The sequence below is a fragment of the Meriones unguiculatus genome, chromosome 3, assembly GCF_030254825.1.
Source record: "Meriones unguiculatus strain TT.TT164.6M chromosome 3, Bangor_MerUng_6.1, whole genome shotgun sequence".
Taxonomy (NCBI): domain Eukaryota; kingdom Metazoa; phylum Chordata; class Mammalia; order Rodentia; family Muridae; genus Meriones; species Meriones unguiculatus.
The window spans coordinates 8,300,943-8,318,785 of record NC_083351.1 but is presented as its reverse complement, the minus strand read 5'-3'; the positions used below and the strand labels follow the sequence as shown (position 1 = coordinate 8,318,785).

General features: G+C 45.2%; 1 protein-coding gene across 5 annotated transcripts in view; it reads right to left on the bottom strand.

The window, feature by feature from the left end:
• Positions 1 to 17,843, bottom strand: part of Vps13d (vacuolar protein sorting 13 homolog D) — a 224,513-nt gene that overhangs the window by 97,186 nt on the left and 109,484 nt on the right. For all 5 annotated transcript variants that reach the window (XM_021649137.2, XM_021649138.2, XM_021649141.2 and 2 more), the window contains 6 exons: positions 16,904 to 17,046; positions 13,305 to 13,435; positions 12,913 to 13,088; positions 6,550 to 6,673; positions 4,246 to 4,481; positions 1,925 to 2,033 (listed from right to left, as the gene is read on the bottom strand). In XM_021649137.2, the coding sequence (XP_021504812.2) occupies positions 1,925 to 2,033; positions 4,246 to 4,481; positions 6,550 to 6,673; positions 12,913 to 13,088; positions 13,305 to 13,435; positions 16,904 to 17,046 (919 nt within the window). The remainder of the gene's footprint in view (positions 1 to 1,924; positions 2,034 to 4,245; positions 4,482 to 6,549; positions 6,674 to 12,912; positions 13,089 to 13,304; positions 13,436 to 16,903; positions 17,047 to 17,843) is intronic.

The following is a 17,843-nucleotide window of genomic DNA, read 5'->3' as shown; positions in this document are numbered from 1 at the left end:
TGATAATACTTATTGGGAACCTGTTGCAGGTCAGGCCTTGGTCTGAGGGATTTAGGTACAGTAACTCATTTAACCCTGAAAACAACCCAACAAGGTACATACTGTCACTGTCCTTACAGATAAGGAAGCTACAGCTTGCAGACTTCCCTATGCTATCAGAACCAGTGAGCAGTGGGACTAATTGGACCTGCCCAATTCCATAACCCACTTAACTGTCCTGTGATGCTGCTTCCCTAACACAGTCCACAGAACCCCACTGCAAAGACACCTCTACCCACACTGCAACTCTGGGGTCACACTCTCTTAGCATGAAGGAGTTGCACCATGGCAGTGTTCGCTCCTGGCTCCTCGCTCCCTGGCTCCTAATAACTCATTCACATGATTCACATGTGCCAGAAAGATAGTTCTCTGCAGTCTACAATTTCTTTTTTATCTAGTGCTAGGAATTAAATGTAGGACTGGGCAGTGTTCAACTGAGCTACATCCTACAGAGTAAAAACCAAAGGTTATAATGTGAATATGAGAGTCAAGATGCCAGGATCTGAGACGTGGCTGCACAGTCACAAGGTGAGCTAGCTCACAGCCTGAGTAATGTAGATGAAGCACAGAAGCGCTCAGAGCCTGTTTCCTGGCCTGTCAAAGAGCCAAACTAAACTACCTCTTCATTTCTAGTGGAAAATGTAACAGACACAGGGGCTCAGTGTGAGCCTGGCACAGCTGTGTCTTCAGAACTGTGTGCTATGCTATCACCCCCACACCCTGACACAGCACTTCATGTACACTGTCTTAGATGGTTTCTTTAACACTCCCAGGAGGTCGGTAAGAAAATGCAGCTCAGGACGAGTGGGAAAACCAGCTTCAAACTGAGACCAGCACCCACTCCTGCTGCTGGAACTGCTGGCATGCCCATGAGATCAAAATCAGCCTCCATCTCCACAGGCAGCTCCCACAGCCTTGCCCGTGCTCACATCTACCCACAGCACCAGCCCCAACACAGGAAGCACCTCAGATGCCACAGGCTGAGGCAGGGCCTCTCTGCCCAGCGAGGAAACCTGGCCTGCAGGGACTTGCCTATTCCAAGCTGGAAACCACCAGATGCCCCTCTTTAAAAATGGAGGTGAAGCACCTTTTCTGGGGTGCCCTTTCCCTAACAACTTAGTCCCTAAGCCGTTAGGGGCTCACCTTTAAGTGAGTCTGAGGAAGAAAGACATCGCAGGGCTGAATGTGTTTAGAGTGGCCTGGGACTATTAGAAATCTATCTGGATCTGCATAATTTCAAAGTGAAACTGATTACAAACAAGCTACTTTACACCGGTGTGGAGACTTGTTAGTGCAGGCCCAGCCCTCCATCGGGGCCGCTTGAATTGTAGTACTTGAACTCGGCAGACTCTTCAGGTCTCTGCGTTCCAAATGACAATTCGGTAGTCTTGTCCCGAGAATGGTTGCTGCATCTCTGCCATCCCTAACGTCTGCTCTCTTCCACTTTCAATTATTTACCACTCTTCCAGTCATTTGTAAGATCTTTCACCAAATTTTGCTAATTTTTCCTCCAAATCAAGGCTGGCTAACAGAAACATTTCCCCGTACTCACAGGCATGGCTTGCTCTTCTCATGCTAATTCAGAAAACATGAAAAGGGGGACCTGTCAGTGGGACCTTTTCATTTAGTTCAATTTAAGGAGAGAAAAGAAAAGAAAAAAGAGAAAAACAAAGTAACAAAACCCACAAATCATGGATTCAGGACTATTTTCTCTCCAGAAGGACTCAGGAGGAGTAAGAAGGGTAGGGATCCAGCAGCCAGCACGAACACAGTGAGAGCATGAACCCTGAGGCTCCGGGGCTCCCAGCCCACTTCCTCACCTGTCACACTCTGGCCCGGCTGAGTCTGAGCCCCCAACTCCAGATACCAGCTTCTAGACACTTACCTTCTTCTTTAGGATAACTCTCTGCGTCTTTGGGGACACATCCAAGACAAGTTCTGCACAGGTAACAGCCTTGTGGGAAGCCACAGGCCTTCCCTTGCCCTCCTGCAAACTAAGATGAAATAAATGAGTGCATATGCATGTACACATGTACACACACACACACACACACACACACACACACACAGAGCAAAGCATAAATCTCTATTAAAGAACAAAAACATTGGGCTCATGCCTCTAATCTTGGCACTCAGGAAACTGAAGTATGACGAGAACCCAGACTACACAGAGAGACTGTCTTAAAACAGATAAAAACTATGAAATACTGAAGCAAAAGCCAGACAGGACACAGGCTGAGAGCTGCCCTTCCTCCTGCACAATTCAAGATTTGTTTGTAAGAACACATAACTCTGGCATTTCCCTCTTCTCATAATTTCAGAGGCACAAAACCAAACCATAAAATGATGGCCATGTATCTTTAAGGGGGTGTGGCAAAACTAAGGCAGCTGTCCCAAGAAAGCAGCTATGCTCTAAACATAAGCATCACCACATGCCCAAGCCTCAGCAAGAGATAGAATCCAATGAGCCACTAGCCACTTTGCCCCAATTCAAGTCTGCGGTACTTTCCTTGGCTTAAAAATCCCAACCTTTATGGAATGGTGCAGCCTGGTTCATCTTGGGGAGTTTTTTATATTATCGGTATTTGTGCAAGGTGTTGAGGGGTGTGTGTAAATGGATTTGTACAAACTCACCTATATGGGTGCAATGGGAGCCAAAGGTCCACACTGGAGGTGTGCCTCTATCACTCTCTCCCTTATTATTTGAGACAGGGTCTCTTGTTGGACTTGGGGCTCACAGTCTCAGTTAGGTTTGCTGGCCAGCAAGGCCCAGGATCTGCCCATCTCTGCCTCAGAGCTGGGGTTACAAGCACTTGTCATTACTCTTAGCTTTCCATATGAGAACTGGGATCCAAACCCAGGAACTTACGGTTGAGAATAAAGCACTGAGCCATTCATTCTCCAGCCTCTCACCTTGGAGAGCATGCATAGGGCTTGACTGGTGCTTAATTTAGATCACTTGCCTGTCCCCATCAATCCTTACTATTACAAAACATACTGATGAGTTCTGTTAAAAATTACTCATCTGGACATCAAAAGCACAACAGAATTCAACAAATTAGATTTCACCAAAATGGAAAAAAATTTATTCTTTAAATGATACCATCAAAAAATAAAAAAGACAATCTACAGCACTGGAGAACAAAATTGGCAAAAAGCTGTACAAACAGCTGACATGACTGCCAACAGACGGACTGACAGGCAAGGACACGGTGCAGACTTTCCGCAGGCTCACACACTGAATACATTTCAAGAAAGCAGGGTCACAAGCCACCATGGGGCTAGCCCAAAATATTATGTTAAGTGAAGACGACAGACACAGAAGGTCCATGAGGAGATCCTAACTGCCAGGACTACCCAGTTAGCCACACCCACAGGTACAGGAGGCAGATTAGTGGTTGCTGAGGTCTGGGATGAAGGGCGAATAAGGAGTAAGTACCAGTGCCAGCGGAGGTTCTTTTAGGACAACAAAAACGTTTGGTGAAATTGGCAAAGTGACAGTCAAAAGCATCAAAAATGCAATAAATGCTACCAACTGTTCAGTTCAAAATGGTTAGTTTTCTGTTAGGTGAATCTGACCCTCAATAAAATTAAAATTAAGCCCTACTTTTTCTTCTCTGCTACTAATTCTTCCAAAAATGCACACCATCAGCACCAGGTATGTGCCAAAAACTGGTTCAAACTTCTAGCACTCCAACAGAGTGCAGTTCTGTCCCACTCTGCGCTAGGGTTTCCAGGAGCTTCTCTCCCTCCCTGCTCCACGCCCTCACCCTCTTGAGCCCGTTAGGACTCTCCTTTTAAAGTGCTCAGTGGCTGCTGGCACTTACAGAAAACAAGGACAGAACTGGTCTCTCAGGTCACATTGGTCAGTGTCATAGGAACAACCCACAAACACACACTACCAGCCCAACATCAAGACAGACACTGCAGGAATTCAAGACCCAGGAAGACTTGTCAGTGTTGTTTAATGCTAGGCTCTGTCCCTAGGGAAGGTCTAACAGAAAGAAAAGTCTAGGATCTGGAGAGATCAAGCTACTACAGATAAGGATGTAGAATAGTCTCTCAAGGTAGACCCTGAGCCTCGAATTTGGTAAAGGAAAAAGGGATCAGCTGCCATTTGTCTCCTCAGAAACTGCTTAAAATTTAAAACCAATGAACAGTTAGAAGATTGTACTTTACATGAACAGTAATTAACCCCAGAATTACCCAGAGAATGTGTGCGTGGCAGCAATATAAATGAAGTTTTCGTAGTACAGCTGCTGGTTATTCTGGAAGTCGTTCATGTTGCAGCTGATCTCTGACGAGCCTGCCCCCTTCACAGTCAGTGTGATGAAGGGTGGGAGGGTGGGCTCATCCCAGGCGTAATCAAGGGATGTCATGGGCTTCACTTCAGTCCGCAGCCTGGGTTCAGCTACGCCATGCTGAGTGAAGACAACTGGAACCTAGAGGGCAGAGGACGTCATTCAGGGCGGTGCTCCTGGAAAGCAAGTCAGCCAGCCTGAAGTGGAAGCTCCCACTCCCCAAACGAACACTCTCCAGGGAATAACCACCAGTGAGAAGATAATGCTTTTGTAAGCATCTTGGGATTCCCAAAGGCCCACTACTGAAAGGCAACCACCACAACCAGCTGGAAACAGCACTTTAAGATGCTTCTCCAAGAGGCTAGAGTGTCACTCAGCTATAGAGAGTACCTATTGCTATTGCTGAGGGCCAGAGTTTGTCTCCCAGGACCCATGCCCAGTGGCTCAGATGGCTTTTTACTGCAGCTCCAGGAGACACAAGATGTGTACCTTTGTAGGTACCCATACATGATACACACAGAAATAAACATGTAAAATAACGAACATTAAAAATGAAATTTTAAAGTGGATTTGCAAAAACATCCACAGGAAGCAGTTCCATCTTTCTTAGAGTGTCTTTACTACTTTCAGCCTCCATGAACGTCTGCCTGAGGAAGGAATAGAGGGTCTGAACGCACGCTACATTAAGTCTCATACTCTAAGCCACATTAATTTAAAGGGATAATATAAAATGTAATCTCCTGGGCCAGGATAAGGGCACATGTTGCCAAGCCGGATAACCTGAGTTCAGTCCTCCAAGAACCACACGGTGGAAGGAAAACAACTCCTGAAAGTTGTCCTTTGGCCTTAACGTGTCCACTGTGGCACTCGCACAACCAAAGAGAGTGAAATTACAAACAGAATGTCGTGATTTCCACTTAATATTTAGGATTATAAAATGTCCACTGTAATTGAGCAGTGGCAGTTACCCACTCGACTGTTACAAGGCCATATGATTCCTTTCTCTGCCTATCAGCATGTCTATAAAGAGTACCTTATCAACCAAATTCTTAGTCAAAATAAGTTTTGGGGGCAGAAAGTTTACTTTAATTTGAATTATGGCAGAGGTGGCTGGAGAGATGGCTCAGTGGTTAAAAGCACCTGTTCTTGCAGAGGACCCAGGCTTAACTCCCAGCACCCACATGATGACTCACAACCATACATAATTCTAGTTCCAGGTCATATAATGGCCTCTTCTGATCTCTGAGGTACCAGGCACACATGGTGCATACACATATATACATGCAGACAAAATACCCAGACACATGACATAAATAAGTAAATTAAAAAATAACAATACCAGCTAAAAAGTGTAGAGGAAATTTCATTCAGAACATGGCTGTTCTGACAAGAGATCACATCCAAAGACCTAGGTCTGTGTGATCTGCCTGGAATACAAATAGCTCTTTAACCAGGAGACGGGCAAGCAGATCTGAGTTCAAGGCCAGCCTGGTATAGAGTAAGTTTCAGGTAAAGAAAAGCTTAGATCCAAGCGTGGTGGTACACACCTTTAATTCCAAACAATGAAGATAAAGTTAGTTTGTGGAAGGAAGCACTCATATTTGAAAGTGATGTCTAATTGAGTGGCAGAAAAAGTGATGAATCAGAGAAGATTTGACAGAATAGGATACTCAACACTCATGAGAAAGGAAAGGAAAGGCAATAAAGAAAGGAGAAGCAGTTTTACCAGGACAGTAATAGAGAGACAGGTTGCAGAGAGAGAACTCAAGTGAAAACTGAATGAGGCAGAGAATGAGAAGGAGCCAGGAGATTAGAGCAGATTGCTGGAGTTAGTTTGAAGCCAAGCAAAGCAATGAAGGGGAAGAGAGAAGAGCCAGATTGAATAAATCAGCTGGGAGAGGAGTTTAAGCCAGAACAGCTGAGTTGAACAGCCAACCAGAGCTCAGTAAGAAAAGGTGAGCTTATTAAGCAGTAAGGTTGGATTGTCTGGAAGCTAGAAGCTTCCAGGACTAGGCCTGGGTTAACAGACAGAGACAATAATCCTACAAGACAACAACTGAAACAGGAGAATAAAAGTTATTCTTAGAGAAGCCATCTCTTAGGAGTGGGGCTTTCAGGGCCACAGAGCTTTAGTGAGTGTCACATGCATGGCACCATGACCCTCCACCCTGCCCCATGGGAGCAGCCGGCACTCAGCAGCACTTGGTACCTTGGAAAAGTTGTCAATTCTGAAAGGCGGCGGTAACTGGTCTGTGTCACTAAAGGAGATCCTGTATGTAGCTCCTCGGAGAGTAATTTCCACGCGTAGGAAGAAGCATTTCCCTAGGGTGTCCCTGCAGAACAAGGAGTAAAGGTCGAGTTAAAAGGAGACAGGCTGGAGAGATGGCTCAGTGGACAGAGCAGCCACTCTCGATTCCAGGGGATCTAATGTCTTCTGAGCTGAGGGGACCAGGAACACACTCATGCACATAAAATACAAATAAATCTTTAAAAAAAAGAAAGAGGAGACAGGCTGCAGCCCCTCACTCCTCAGTCATAACACTGAGGCCTCCCTGGATGTCGGCAACTGTGACCCATGTGTGGTTTCTGATCAAGCTTAGAAAGTAAAAAGTCTGGAGGGTGACTCAGCAGGTAGGACCAGAGCTCAACCTGGTCAGCCACACCGAGAAGCTCACAACCTCCTGTAACTCCAGGTCCCGGTGAGCTCATTGGGCCTCCTCAGATACCTGCACTCTCACCACACACAGACACTTGTGCATAGATAATTAAAAATAAAGTTGTAAAAACTTAGCAAGTAGAAACTGAGAACACAGCACAAAATGGTGACTTCCTAATCATCTCTTCAGCTGATAGTCTTCTTTGAGGACCGGTGGAGGGCTGGGGCTATAGTTCAGGCAGTCAGTACACAGTAAGGGAGGAAGCACACAGGCTGCATTGTGTGTGTGTGTGTGTGTGCGCGCTCCATTTAGATCTATTACTAGAGAGAAAAACCTTGTTTTCAGAGAAGAATACCAATTAACAAATAAGGAGAGCCGCCATTTCCAATCCTTGACATAATAACTGATTCCAGTTGTGTAAAAGATTTGAGATATAGCACTGGGCTGTCAATGATCCCTCAATGACCGTCTTCTTTACGAAGATGGAAAGGTGGCACTGCAGCAGAGGAAGCAGGTGGGCACCATGATAGCAAAATGATAATCAAGTCACAGCAGTAACAAGATCAGTGTGTCACAGGCCTGATGTGACTCAAGGGGAACACATGTCACATAAGCTGGCATTACTCACACAAGGGACTGGCCTAGTCTACACAGAGGACACGAGCATCCAAACACAGAAAGGAGCACGTCCTACAAAACAGTGCCACAGGAGCAATCGGCAGACACCACTGACTCACAGACAAAAAGGGTGGGGGGGCAGCTCCCCACACCAGGAAGGTAAGAGCATCTGCAGCTGCATCAGACAAGTGACCGCTGGCTGGATGCCAGACCAGAGCGAGCGGCCTGCAGGGAAGAAAACCAGCCCAGTCATTCAGTCTGCGGAGGTTATCTGTCAGAAAGCATGCACCGGTACTAAATTTCTTGCATGTGTATTAATGGTATCATAGTCACAGTATTATTATTTGTCTTAAAAACACAGATATTTCCCTAGATACACATCATACCACCATTTGTGGTAGGTGCTAGATTTAATACAGCTCAAGTACCTTGGTGACCTCGACCACTTTTCAATGATTCAGCACAGTGTGTTCATATATGCTCAACCCACAGAGCAGGTGTGGGAAGAGAGAGGGAGGGAGGGGCGAAGTGGGACGAAGCAAAATGCTGATGTCAGTGGAGGTGTGAGATGGAAGAGGTTCCCTGCCCTGCTCCTGTAGCTTCTCATTCAAACTGATTCCAGATGAAACATTGGGGAAGAAATCGAAGGCATCAGTCACTTGGTAGCTTAGAATACACACTGATGCCATTTTTGAAGGATTAATACTAGGCACAAAGCCATCACACTCCCTTCACCCCACCCTCACCTTTTTAAATTAATCATGTTTAATCCCAGCCCAATGAATAGTTCCTAACAGCATGTTTTTAGCAGAAATTGAAAAGAAAAATCATAAAATTCCTATAAATCTCGGGAATTCTAAACAAAGAGCCACCAAAGCCAAGCTGAAGGTCTCCTGCTGCCTTACTTGAAAGGGTCCCACGAAGATACAGAAGTCAACACAGCGCTGGCACACAGACAGCCAGGGAATGATGGGAGCACAGAAACAAAGCCGAACATCCACACTCTGAGCAACAAGTAGCCCTTACAGTTACATCACACCCGACAGTAACTCAAAGCAGACCAGACCAAACCCTTGAGCAAACAAAGGAGAACAACCTCATGGCACTGGATTTGACAACTGCCCTGAGATGTGCGGTCAGAAGCAGCCAAATACTTATAAATGGATTCAACATCACAGAAGACAAGCAGCAGCATGAACAGGCAGACGAGGAAACTGCAACTAGTGCCTGCCTGGTCAGCTAACACCCAAAAGAACAGGAACCAGTTCAGAAGGAGATGAAGGATCCATCAAAGATGTGCACATGGCCACCGAGCACAGCAAATAAATGTGAGAAAAATATGACTCAGAGCCAGAGTGAAGGCTGGGGGCTCAGCAGCACAGTATTTGTTGGCATTTCTGAGAGCTTAGGGCTTAGTATACAATATTCCAGAGTCAACAACTCACAGCAAGATCCCCACTCACTGCTGTTAGGATAGATACTATGGAGATCCCCAATAGGAAACAGTAAGTATTAGTAAAGCTCTGGAGAAATGGGAGGCTCTGGACACAAGTCACAGTAAAATAAAATGTTACAATCCTAACAAAACGCAGCACTGCCCATCCTTGAAAGATTAGAAATGATAGAGCCAGTGGCCTACGCCTGTAATCCTATCCACTCAGGAGGCTGAAGACTGTTGGAGCTCCCATTTCAAGACTATCTTAGGCAACAAGAAGACCTGTATGAAAGGAAAAAAATGAAAGAATAGAGAAGCTGGCACGGTAGCACACATTCTTGATCCCAGACCTCAGAAGGCAGAGGGTCAAGCAGATCTCTATGCATTCAAGGTCAGCCTGGTCTATATAGCAAATCCCAGGCCAGGAAAAGCTACAGAGTATAGGAGTATTTTCATTCACAACATGGCTGCTCTGGTAACAGATAACATCCAAAGACCTTCTAGGTCTGAGTAATCCGGCTAGAATAAAGGTATGCCTTTAATCACAAGAGACAGAGGCAAGCAGATCTCTGAGTTCAAGGCCAGCCTGGTAGAGAACAAGTTTCAGGTAAAGTAAAGCTTAGGTCCAGGGGTGGAAGTATACACCTTCAACCCCAGCACTCATGAGACAGAGACATGCAGATCTCTGAGTTCTAGTCATTTCTTTTCAGGCAGTTTGGTTGAGTCAGTGAGTTGAAAGGCAGTGGAGTGGACTAGAGTTTATCTTGGTTCAGTTCATGGAATTCAGAGGCAGTTTTACCCGGAGAGTTTTACAGAGAGAGTTTGAAGAGAGAACAAGCTAGACACAGGTGAAGAATGAACTAGCCAGAGAATGAGAAGGAACCAGAATATTAGAACATATTGCCAAAGTTAGTGATAAACATGCTTGCGTTGCCAAAATAAACTAATTCAGGACAAGTTAAAATATACAAATGCATGTTTACTGGGAGCAGCTCACCGATCTTGGTATGAACAGAGAGAGAGAGAAAGAAAAAGAAGAGGAAATGCAGAAAAAGATAGAGAAGAAACACAGAAAGAAGGAAGGGGGGACCAAAACATCTGGATTATATAATGAAAAGCCTCTGGGGAAAGGGAAGTCCCACCCCTGGCTGGGAGTTCAGGGTAGAGGGTGGGGTATGCCAGCCACATCCTGCAGCAGGTAGGGAGTGAGGGATGCTGGGAGAACCTGGAGGCCAGGTCCACATTGGTTGGAAGGCACAACAGTATGGGGCCAAGCAGAGCAACTCAGTCAGAGGCTAAGAGAGAAGCCAGTTGAATCAGTTAGCTTGGAGAGGAGTTTGAGCCAGGACAGCTGAGTTGAACCAGCCAGCAAGAGTTCAGAAAGAGCTAGAAAGGGTGAGCTTATTCAACAGTAAGTCTCAGAGGCTGAAAACATTCTATGCCTAGATAAGATTGTATGGAGGATAGAAGCTTCCAGGACTAGGCCTAGGTTAGCAGACATAGTTAGTTAAGCCTCTAAGACCACAATTAAATCAGACAAATTAAAGTTACTTTAACAACAGAGTAAAAACAAACAAATAAATAAAATAATCATATGATCCAGTGATTAAATTCCTGGATGTAGACACAAAAGAACTGAAACAGGGTCTGGAGTATACATGTGCATACCTGTATTCATAGTAGGAACCAAAAGGTAGAAGCATCAATAGATAGATAAACAAAATGTGGAACAGACATATGATGGAAACTTTTCAGCCTTAAAAAGGAAGGAAATGCTGAGCCATGCCACATAGATGAACCTTAAAGGATACTATCCTAGGTAAAATAAGACAGTAACAAAAAGATAAATGCTGCACATTTCCACGTCAGTAGTCAAATTTCTAGATATGCCATGTAGAACGAGGGCTGGCAAGGGCTTGGGCAAAGGAAATGGGGAGTTGTTTAACTGGTGTAGAATCTGAGTTTTACAGGAGATGAAGCTGTAGAGCAGTGGTTCTCAACATGTGGGCTGCTGCCCCCTTAGGGGTCAACCAATCCTTTCACAGGGGTCACCTAAGACCATTGGGAAGCACAGGCATTTACACTACAATTCATGACAGTAGCAAAATTACATAGAAGTAGCAATAAAGTAATTTTATGGTTGGGGTCACAGCGTTAAAAAGGGTGAGAAACTCTGCTCTCGAAGCTGTGTGTGCATCAATGTGAGTGTGTACTGGCCAGTGAAAGGTGTGCAACAATGTGAGTGTGTACTGGATGGCCAAAGGGGTGCAGCAATGCGAGTGCGCAATGGCTGGTCAAGGGTGTGAGAGAGACACAGAGGTCCCTGTGTTCATAGATCACTTGGGGAACCAGGAATGGTAAACACACAAGGTTGTCTCTTCAAAGGGAGGGGTGCATATAGCCTGCCATCTGCCCAGAAGGCCTGCTTGAGAGTCTGGCGACCTTTGCACTGTCTGTGTGGCTGAGACCACATCAGCTCCTCCCCAGACCCTTACCATGGGCTTGTCAATTTACAGAACCTATCTTTATGGAAAATGTCACATGTACTCTACAAAGAGTTGCAATATAGTCACATCTTAAACTTTATTGTGCACAAAGACTGAGTTAATTATTACCAGGAAGCTTTCTTCACTAAATTGTGCTATGTTTAAATATGCCTAAAATAAACTACTTGGGAGTAGTTAGCATCAACACCAGCTATTAAGCCATGTTGAACCGAACAACCTTCTTGCTTCCCACAGATCCTTACTCTGCTGGCCTTGGCAGGTGCAGAGATCCCCACAGATATGCAGCACTGTGAATGTGCCCTAGCTGGCCAAGGGTTTGCTCAATAAAGGTGATCACTGCAACAGAGAAGTTCAAGATCAAGCTGGACAACCCAGCAAGGAGAAAAAACAAACACAACAATTGTTGTTTTCTGGGGCTAGGAACATGCTCAGTGGCAGAGTGTCAGCCTACCATGTTCAAAGCTGTATGTTCCATTGCCAAAATAAACTACAACAACAACAATAAAGCATTTAATGAAACAGGAAGGAAATTCAGTCATCCTGAGTTAGCTGAGGCTGAATTTGATTGATTTTTCTAACAAGGACCTGAGGCTCACTGTTGCAGGATGGTCTCCCACTGGGCTGGCCTGTGGCTATGTCTTTGTACTGGAGACGGTCTCAGTTTAGCTCATCAAAATGAGAAGACGTACCCATGCTGGCAGCCCCACTCCCTAGGCAGAGGGCCCTCAACTATGACAATGGGAAGTGAGTGGAGCATGTGCCATAAGCAAGTAAGCACGCACACACTCTTTCCACTCTCTGCTCTTAGCTGTGACTCACTGCTTGGAGACCCAGCTTTAACTTCTCCACTATGTGGGACTGTAACCTGGAAGTATAAACTGAAATAAACCCCCTCAAGTTGATTTTTTATCAGGGTATCTTATCACAGTAACAGAAATGAAACAAGAATAGGCCAGATAATTTACCAGAGCATCAGATGAGAGAAAAATGTTCAAGTGGATAAGAATAAGCAAAGACAGTTAGCGTCAGTGGTACCATCTACACACTGACAGCAACTTCAAGTTCTGGGCAAGAACTCTGGACTTTGTACACCCTAGAGATCACAGAACTGTGTTTATCACTTAAAGCTGCTAACATCTATAACTCACCCCATCAAATGCTCAAACTTTGCTGGAATTTTACTGGATCGAAGAATGTTATCTGAACCATAAATTCATAAGTCCACTTCACAAACACTGAGATTGGTTTGATATATCTATATACACACACATACATACACATATGTATGTTACATACTATATTATTAATATGCCTCAACCAAAGCTACATTTGTCTCTTTTAAGCCTCAGACTCACCTCATGTTGATATGGAAGGAATTATTCTTGTTTACTTCAAAGCCCCCAGACCAAATGCAGTTGGGAACGTCCATCAGCCTGACACACAACAGCTGGTCATAGTCATTGCGTGGCCAGTGGAACACCACACTGGATCCAGGCAAGGTGGAGATGTAGCCGTTGGGATTGGCTGTTCCCTAAAACACAGGGGTTATGGGCTTTAGTGAGTCTACGCGATACCTGGACAAGTCACATGCAGTTCTAGACGAGTCCCTGCTCTGAGCCTTATCCTACACAGGAGCTGTTGGGTCACTCACAACATCAGACACAGAGTCTTGATGAGAAGCAGGCCTCGACAGTAAACTCCATGTTACTGAACAAGCTCTAGCTATTCTTCACAGCAATCTGCTTACCTGTCCCCGGGCAAATTCCCTTTGTGCAAATGCAAGCTTGTGAGACGATTTATTATCTAACAGGTAACGGGGTGCAAAGATGACCATACAAGTATCAATATAGCGACCACGGCCTTTCTTGACATCAATACCTACAAATGACAAGAACCATTTAATTGATATATCATGACCGAAAATTCTTGATTTTACAGAAATAACATATAGCCCATAGAATTCTTTAGTTACTCTGGCTGAGCAAACAGCTACGTCACCTGGAGAGGGTATGAAGCCTTTCAAGACTGGAATGGAAATATCAGTTGCTTACAGTGTATTATTCCTTATTCCCATGTAGGCTTTAGAAAGTCTGGGGAGGAGGGGCAGGCCTGCTGGAGAAATGGTTCAATGGCCAAAAGTGCTTGCCACCAAGTCTGACAACATGAGTTTGATCCCCAGAACCCACACTGTAGAAGAGGAGAACAGACAAGTTGTCCTCTGTGCATGCACCATGATAAATACACATGTATACACAGAACAAATAAATAAATGTTTAAAACGTCTCGGGGGCAGTGCCAATATCCCTTTACTTCTTAGTCTCTTTGCCCTGTATACACTACTATAACAGCAGCTAAGACATACAAGTGTGTGGTCACACGTAGCTTAGCTTTCTGTTTATGAATCTGAGCACTCAGACAGCTCCGTGTGCTACAATGATGCTTACACTTGAGACACAAACTTCCCTCTCCAGAGAACCTGACTTTGTCAGACTACTTAGTTAGATTCTGTGCTGACCTACTCAACTGAGCACTCTCTAGTTACAATTTTCCCTAGTAATCTTTGTCCACTGTCCAAAAATCCAACTCATACACAATGCTAAGATTTACTTACTCATTAAATAGGACTTCCCTACTTACTACAAACTGATAGAAATATGCATGTAAAAGACACTAAGTGAGAAAGAAATCTCAAAACAAGTTTCACATAAAGAAAAATGAAGTCACAGTGAGTTATCTTGTAAAATCCGATGACAGTTTTTAAAAAATACAACACTCAGTGGGATGACTCACTCATTCACTATAACAGGAAATACAGGAAATAAATCCAAAGCTTTGTGCTGAGCTCTGGCTATACAATAATTTAAAATATTTATCTCCAAAGTAATAAAAGTAACAATCCTGATACTTACTGACTCCTTCATACATGCCAGGCCCTCTCTGTGGCTGTACACTTAATTCTTTTAACAACCCTCTGGAATAAGGGTGTTAGCCAATCACTTCATGTACAGCTGAGGAACCTGAGGAATGGGAAGTGGAGTCACCTGTTCTCAGTCATTGCAGCTGTAGACTGGGGGTGCCTGCAAGGCTGCTGATTCAGTGCAGGCACGGACATGAGAGCCAGCACCCATCCCCGTTACAGGCACCACAACCTACTGGCTCCTTCATGTGCTTGCTCTGGCTTGAGAAGTAAGCTAGTTTCAAGAGACTGGGAAGTCTCTAAAGAGTGTCTCTGGAAGGCTTACCTAAGAAATTCCACACATCTCTAGGGTGCCAGGCACACACCCCACTTTTCCTCTGGGACAAGAAGAAAAGCTTTAGTTGCCAGAAATCAACAGCCTTAGAACCAGCGGATCTTAGCTAATAGGAAGGCTACTTCAAAAGCTGAGCTTAATTTGCAAGTACAAAGAGTGGCCCAGAGTAGCAGACACCCTATTTTTGGGAAGAGGTGGACTTTGTGTTTCCCCGTCCATCCTAGTTTACCCTGGCAGACCCCCAATAAATCGAGCTGAGATCAAAATCTACACAAATCCTTCTTTTTCAAGGTGCATGTCCCAGCCTGTCTGCTTGGGCTGGAGCTATAAACATTCTGGAGAGGAAGCTGTATGCGCTAGGAGAGCACACAGACTGCCTTGACAATGCGTGCACAACTCTCACAAGCCTGAGCACTTTAAGATCCTGTCTTGGTCCATCCTTCAAGGCCCCTTCACTCGGAAGGACAGAACTCGGATGACAGGCCTGTGAGGAACACTCTCCTCATGCTAACAGACACTGCAGGGTTACATGAGCATTCACAGTTACACAGGCACGCACATTCACACAAGCTCCAATTTCTTATCTGCCACAACGCTGGGGCTCTCAGCGAGAGAGCTGTGTTACAAGGAGTAACTTTCACTCCCCTCCCTTCGCAAATCTGTCTTGAGTATAGCTTCCAGCCAACCTGGGGAGCTTGCTTTGAAAAACAAATTAAGGGCAAGACAGCCAGCAGAAAGCCAGCCCAGCATGAGACAGCCTTTGCCAACATAAGGGGTGGAACAGACAAATGTGGGAAGAATGCTCTCTTCAGCTCAGATAAAGCTGGTTTCTTTTAAAACTCTTTATGTCCACTGGAAGGAGGCAGCTTGAATGGGAGCATAGTACAAATCCAGGTTAAATAATCTGAAAAGAAAACTACCCCTGGACACTTCTTTTAAGAAATCATAAAGTAGGACAGCTGAGATGACTCGGCAGCTGAAGGTGCTTGCCTCCAAGACTGACAACCTGAGTTCAATCCCCAGGACCCACAGGATAGGAGGAAAGAACCAATTCTTGAAAACTGTCTTCTACATGCATGTGCCTGTGTACAACACACACACACACACACACACACACACACACACACACACACACATCAAACAAATGATTTTAAAATTAAAAACAAAAACAACAACAAAAGAAAACCCTTAAGCTTAAACCACCCTATTCTGTAGGATCCAGGGTAAACTGGACCATGGTTCTTCCTCCTACATGACTGTTCTGGCCTCAGTGGGCACTACACACACATGTGAAAGGCATGTGAAACACCCATACAAATAAGATAATCTTTAAAAAGTTGAATGCAATGAAAAGCTGCTACCTCCCTTGGTCACCGCTCAGGAACAAGTGCTCAGGTATGCAATGGCTGCATGAGGCTGTACTGTGCTGGGCTGTGTAGGCATGAACACTAAGGGAACTACAGAAAGCTCTACGGGATCAGGCCGGTCTAGGCTTCAAATGGCTGTAAAGGGTCTAGAAATGACAGACAAGGACACACTGCTAAAAAAATTAAGCCTGGGGAATACTTAAATCCAGCTGACCACGAGCCTTCAGGAAACCTTCCATGTGTCCTCAGGTGGCTCTGAGGGACATGGGTACAGAGTACTCTTTGCCACACCCATGAAGACAAGTGAGTTGGGGACCTTCTGATGATGACACCCCTGGGTACATTTTACCATATTCTCCACCTCAACTTCACACACCACCGTCCCTCCGCTTCTGGACTTTTCTGCTTCTCTACCTCCTTTCCACATCTGGACTGTCACTCAAGCTCTGCACTTCAGTCTCAGGAAAACACTTCATACCTGCTCAGGGTTTCTAAGTTTGAATTAATGTGTGGGAACACTAGGAAAATGAAAGTGTTTCTATCATTCCTCTGAAGGAAAAAAAAAAGTTATTTCAGAGACCTAGTATTCAGAGAAAAGATATACGACCACAATCAGATAAGAAAACCTGCACTTGTTGCCCTGACAACACGCACAGCTGGTTTACTCAAGCAGGCCTGGGGTCTTTGGACAATGGTCCCAATCCCCCTCGGCCCCAAACATAACCCACCAATGTTGTAGATGAGCCCTGGGCGGTTTCCTTGCTGGATGACTTTCAAAGCGCGGACGCCACTGCCACCATCCAGGGAGAAGCCCTGACACCAGCCCGGCATGCCTTCTGGATGAATGCCTCTTCCAATCCTCATGGTGCAGCTGTGGCAGGCAGAAAAACAGGCATGTTCACACCCATCCACAACTGATGCTGAGTAAGGACACACTGCGGCTGCCACCACTTAGATCTCTCACACTGACTCTCAACTTCCTCCTGGGAGCCCCAAGCACAGCGAGACAGTTAACTGCAGAGGTAGCCACCGCACAGCAGTGTTTGAGGACTGAGAACTGCAGCTGAGCACTTTGGGAGAAAACACTAGTACTCTCCCATAAGCCCACCACATGCTACAATCTCTTTCTCCAAAATTCAAATAATTTTGGAAAACCCTGTGAAGCAAGGCGGCTGGTGGGGGGGGGTGTCTTTCTAAGAACCAGTATGATCACTCTGGTAGAGCACTGATGAGGTGGCTGGGGTCTCATCAGGAACCTGGAAACAAGTCCAGAATGTATGTTCTAACTCTGCCACAAACAACGTGGCCTTGGGCAGGTAATTCCTTCTCTGTGCCTCAGTTTCTTCAACTTCAGATTTAGTAGTAACTCCTGCCCCTCCCTAAACCCTGGAGGCTGAGCAGAATGCAATGAGATATGCGCTTTAGGAAGTCACATGTCCAGTTGTGTCTCCTCCAACAGCCAGAACTCTGACTAACAGTAAGCCTTCTCTAGACTCAGATTGGCTGTGCCATCACATCTGTGTCCACTGGAGTGCACTAGGGACCCTCCTATGAGGCTTCAGCAGCGCCCTACAGATAATGGTGAGATATAGGCCACACCCATTTATCTTTAGATTGGGGCTGTAAGCTCCTGAGGAAAATAGGTACCTTAAAAAGACACTTCACTTA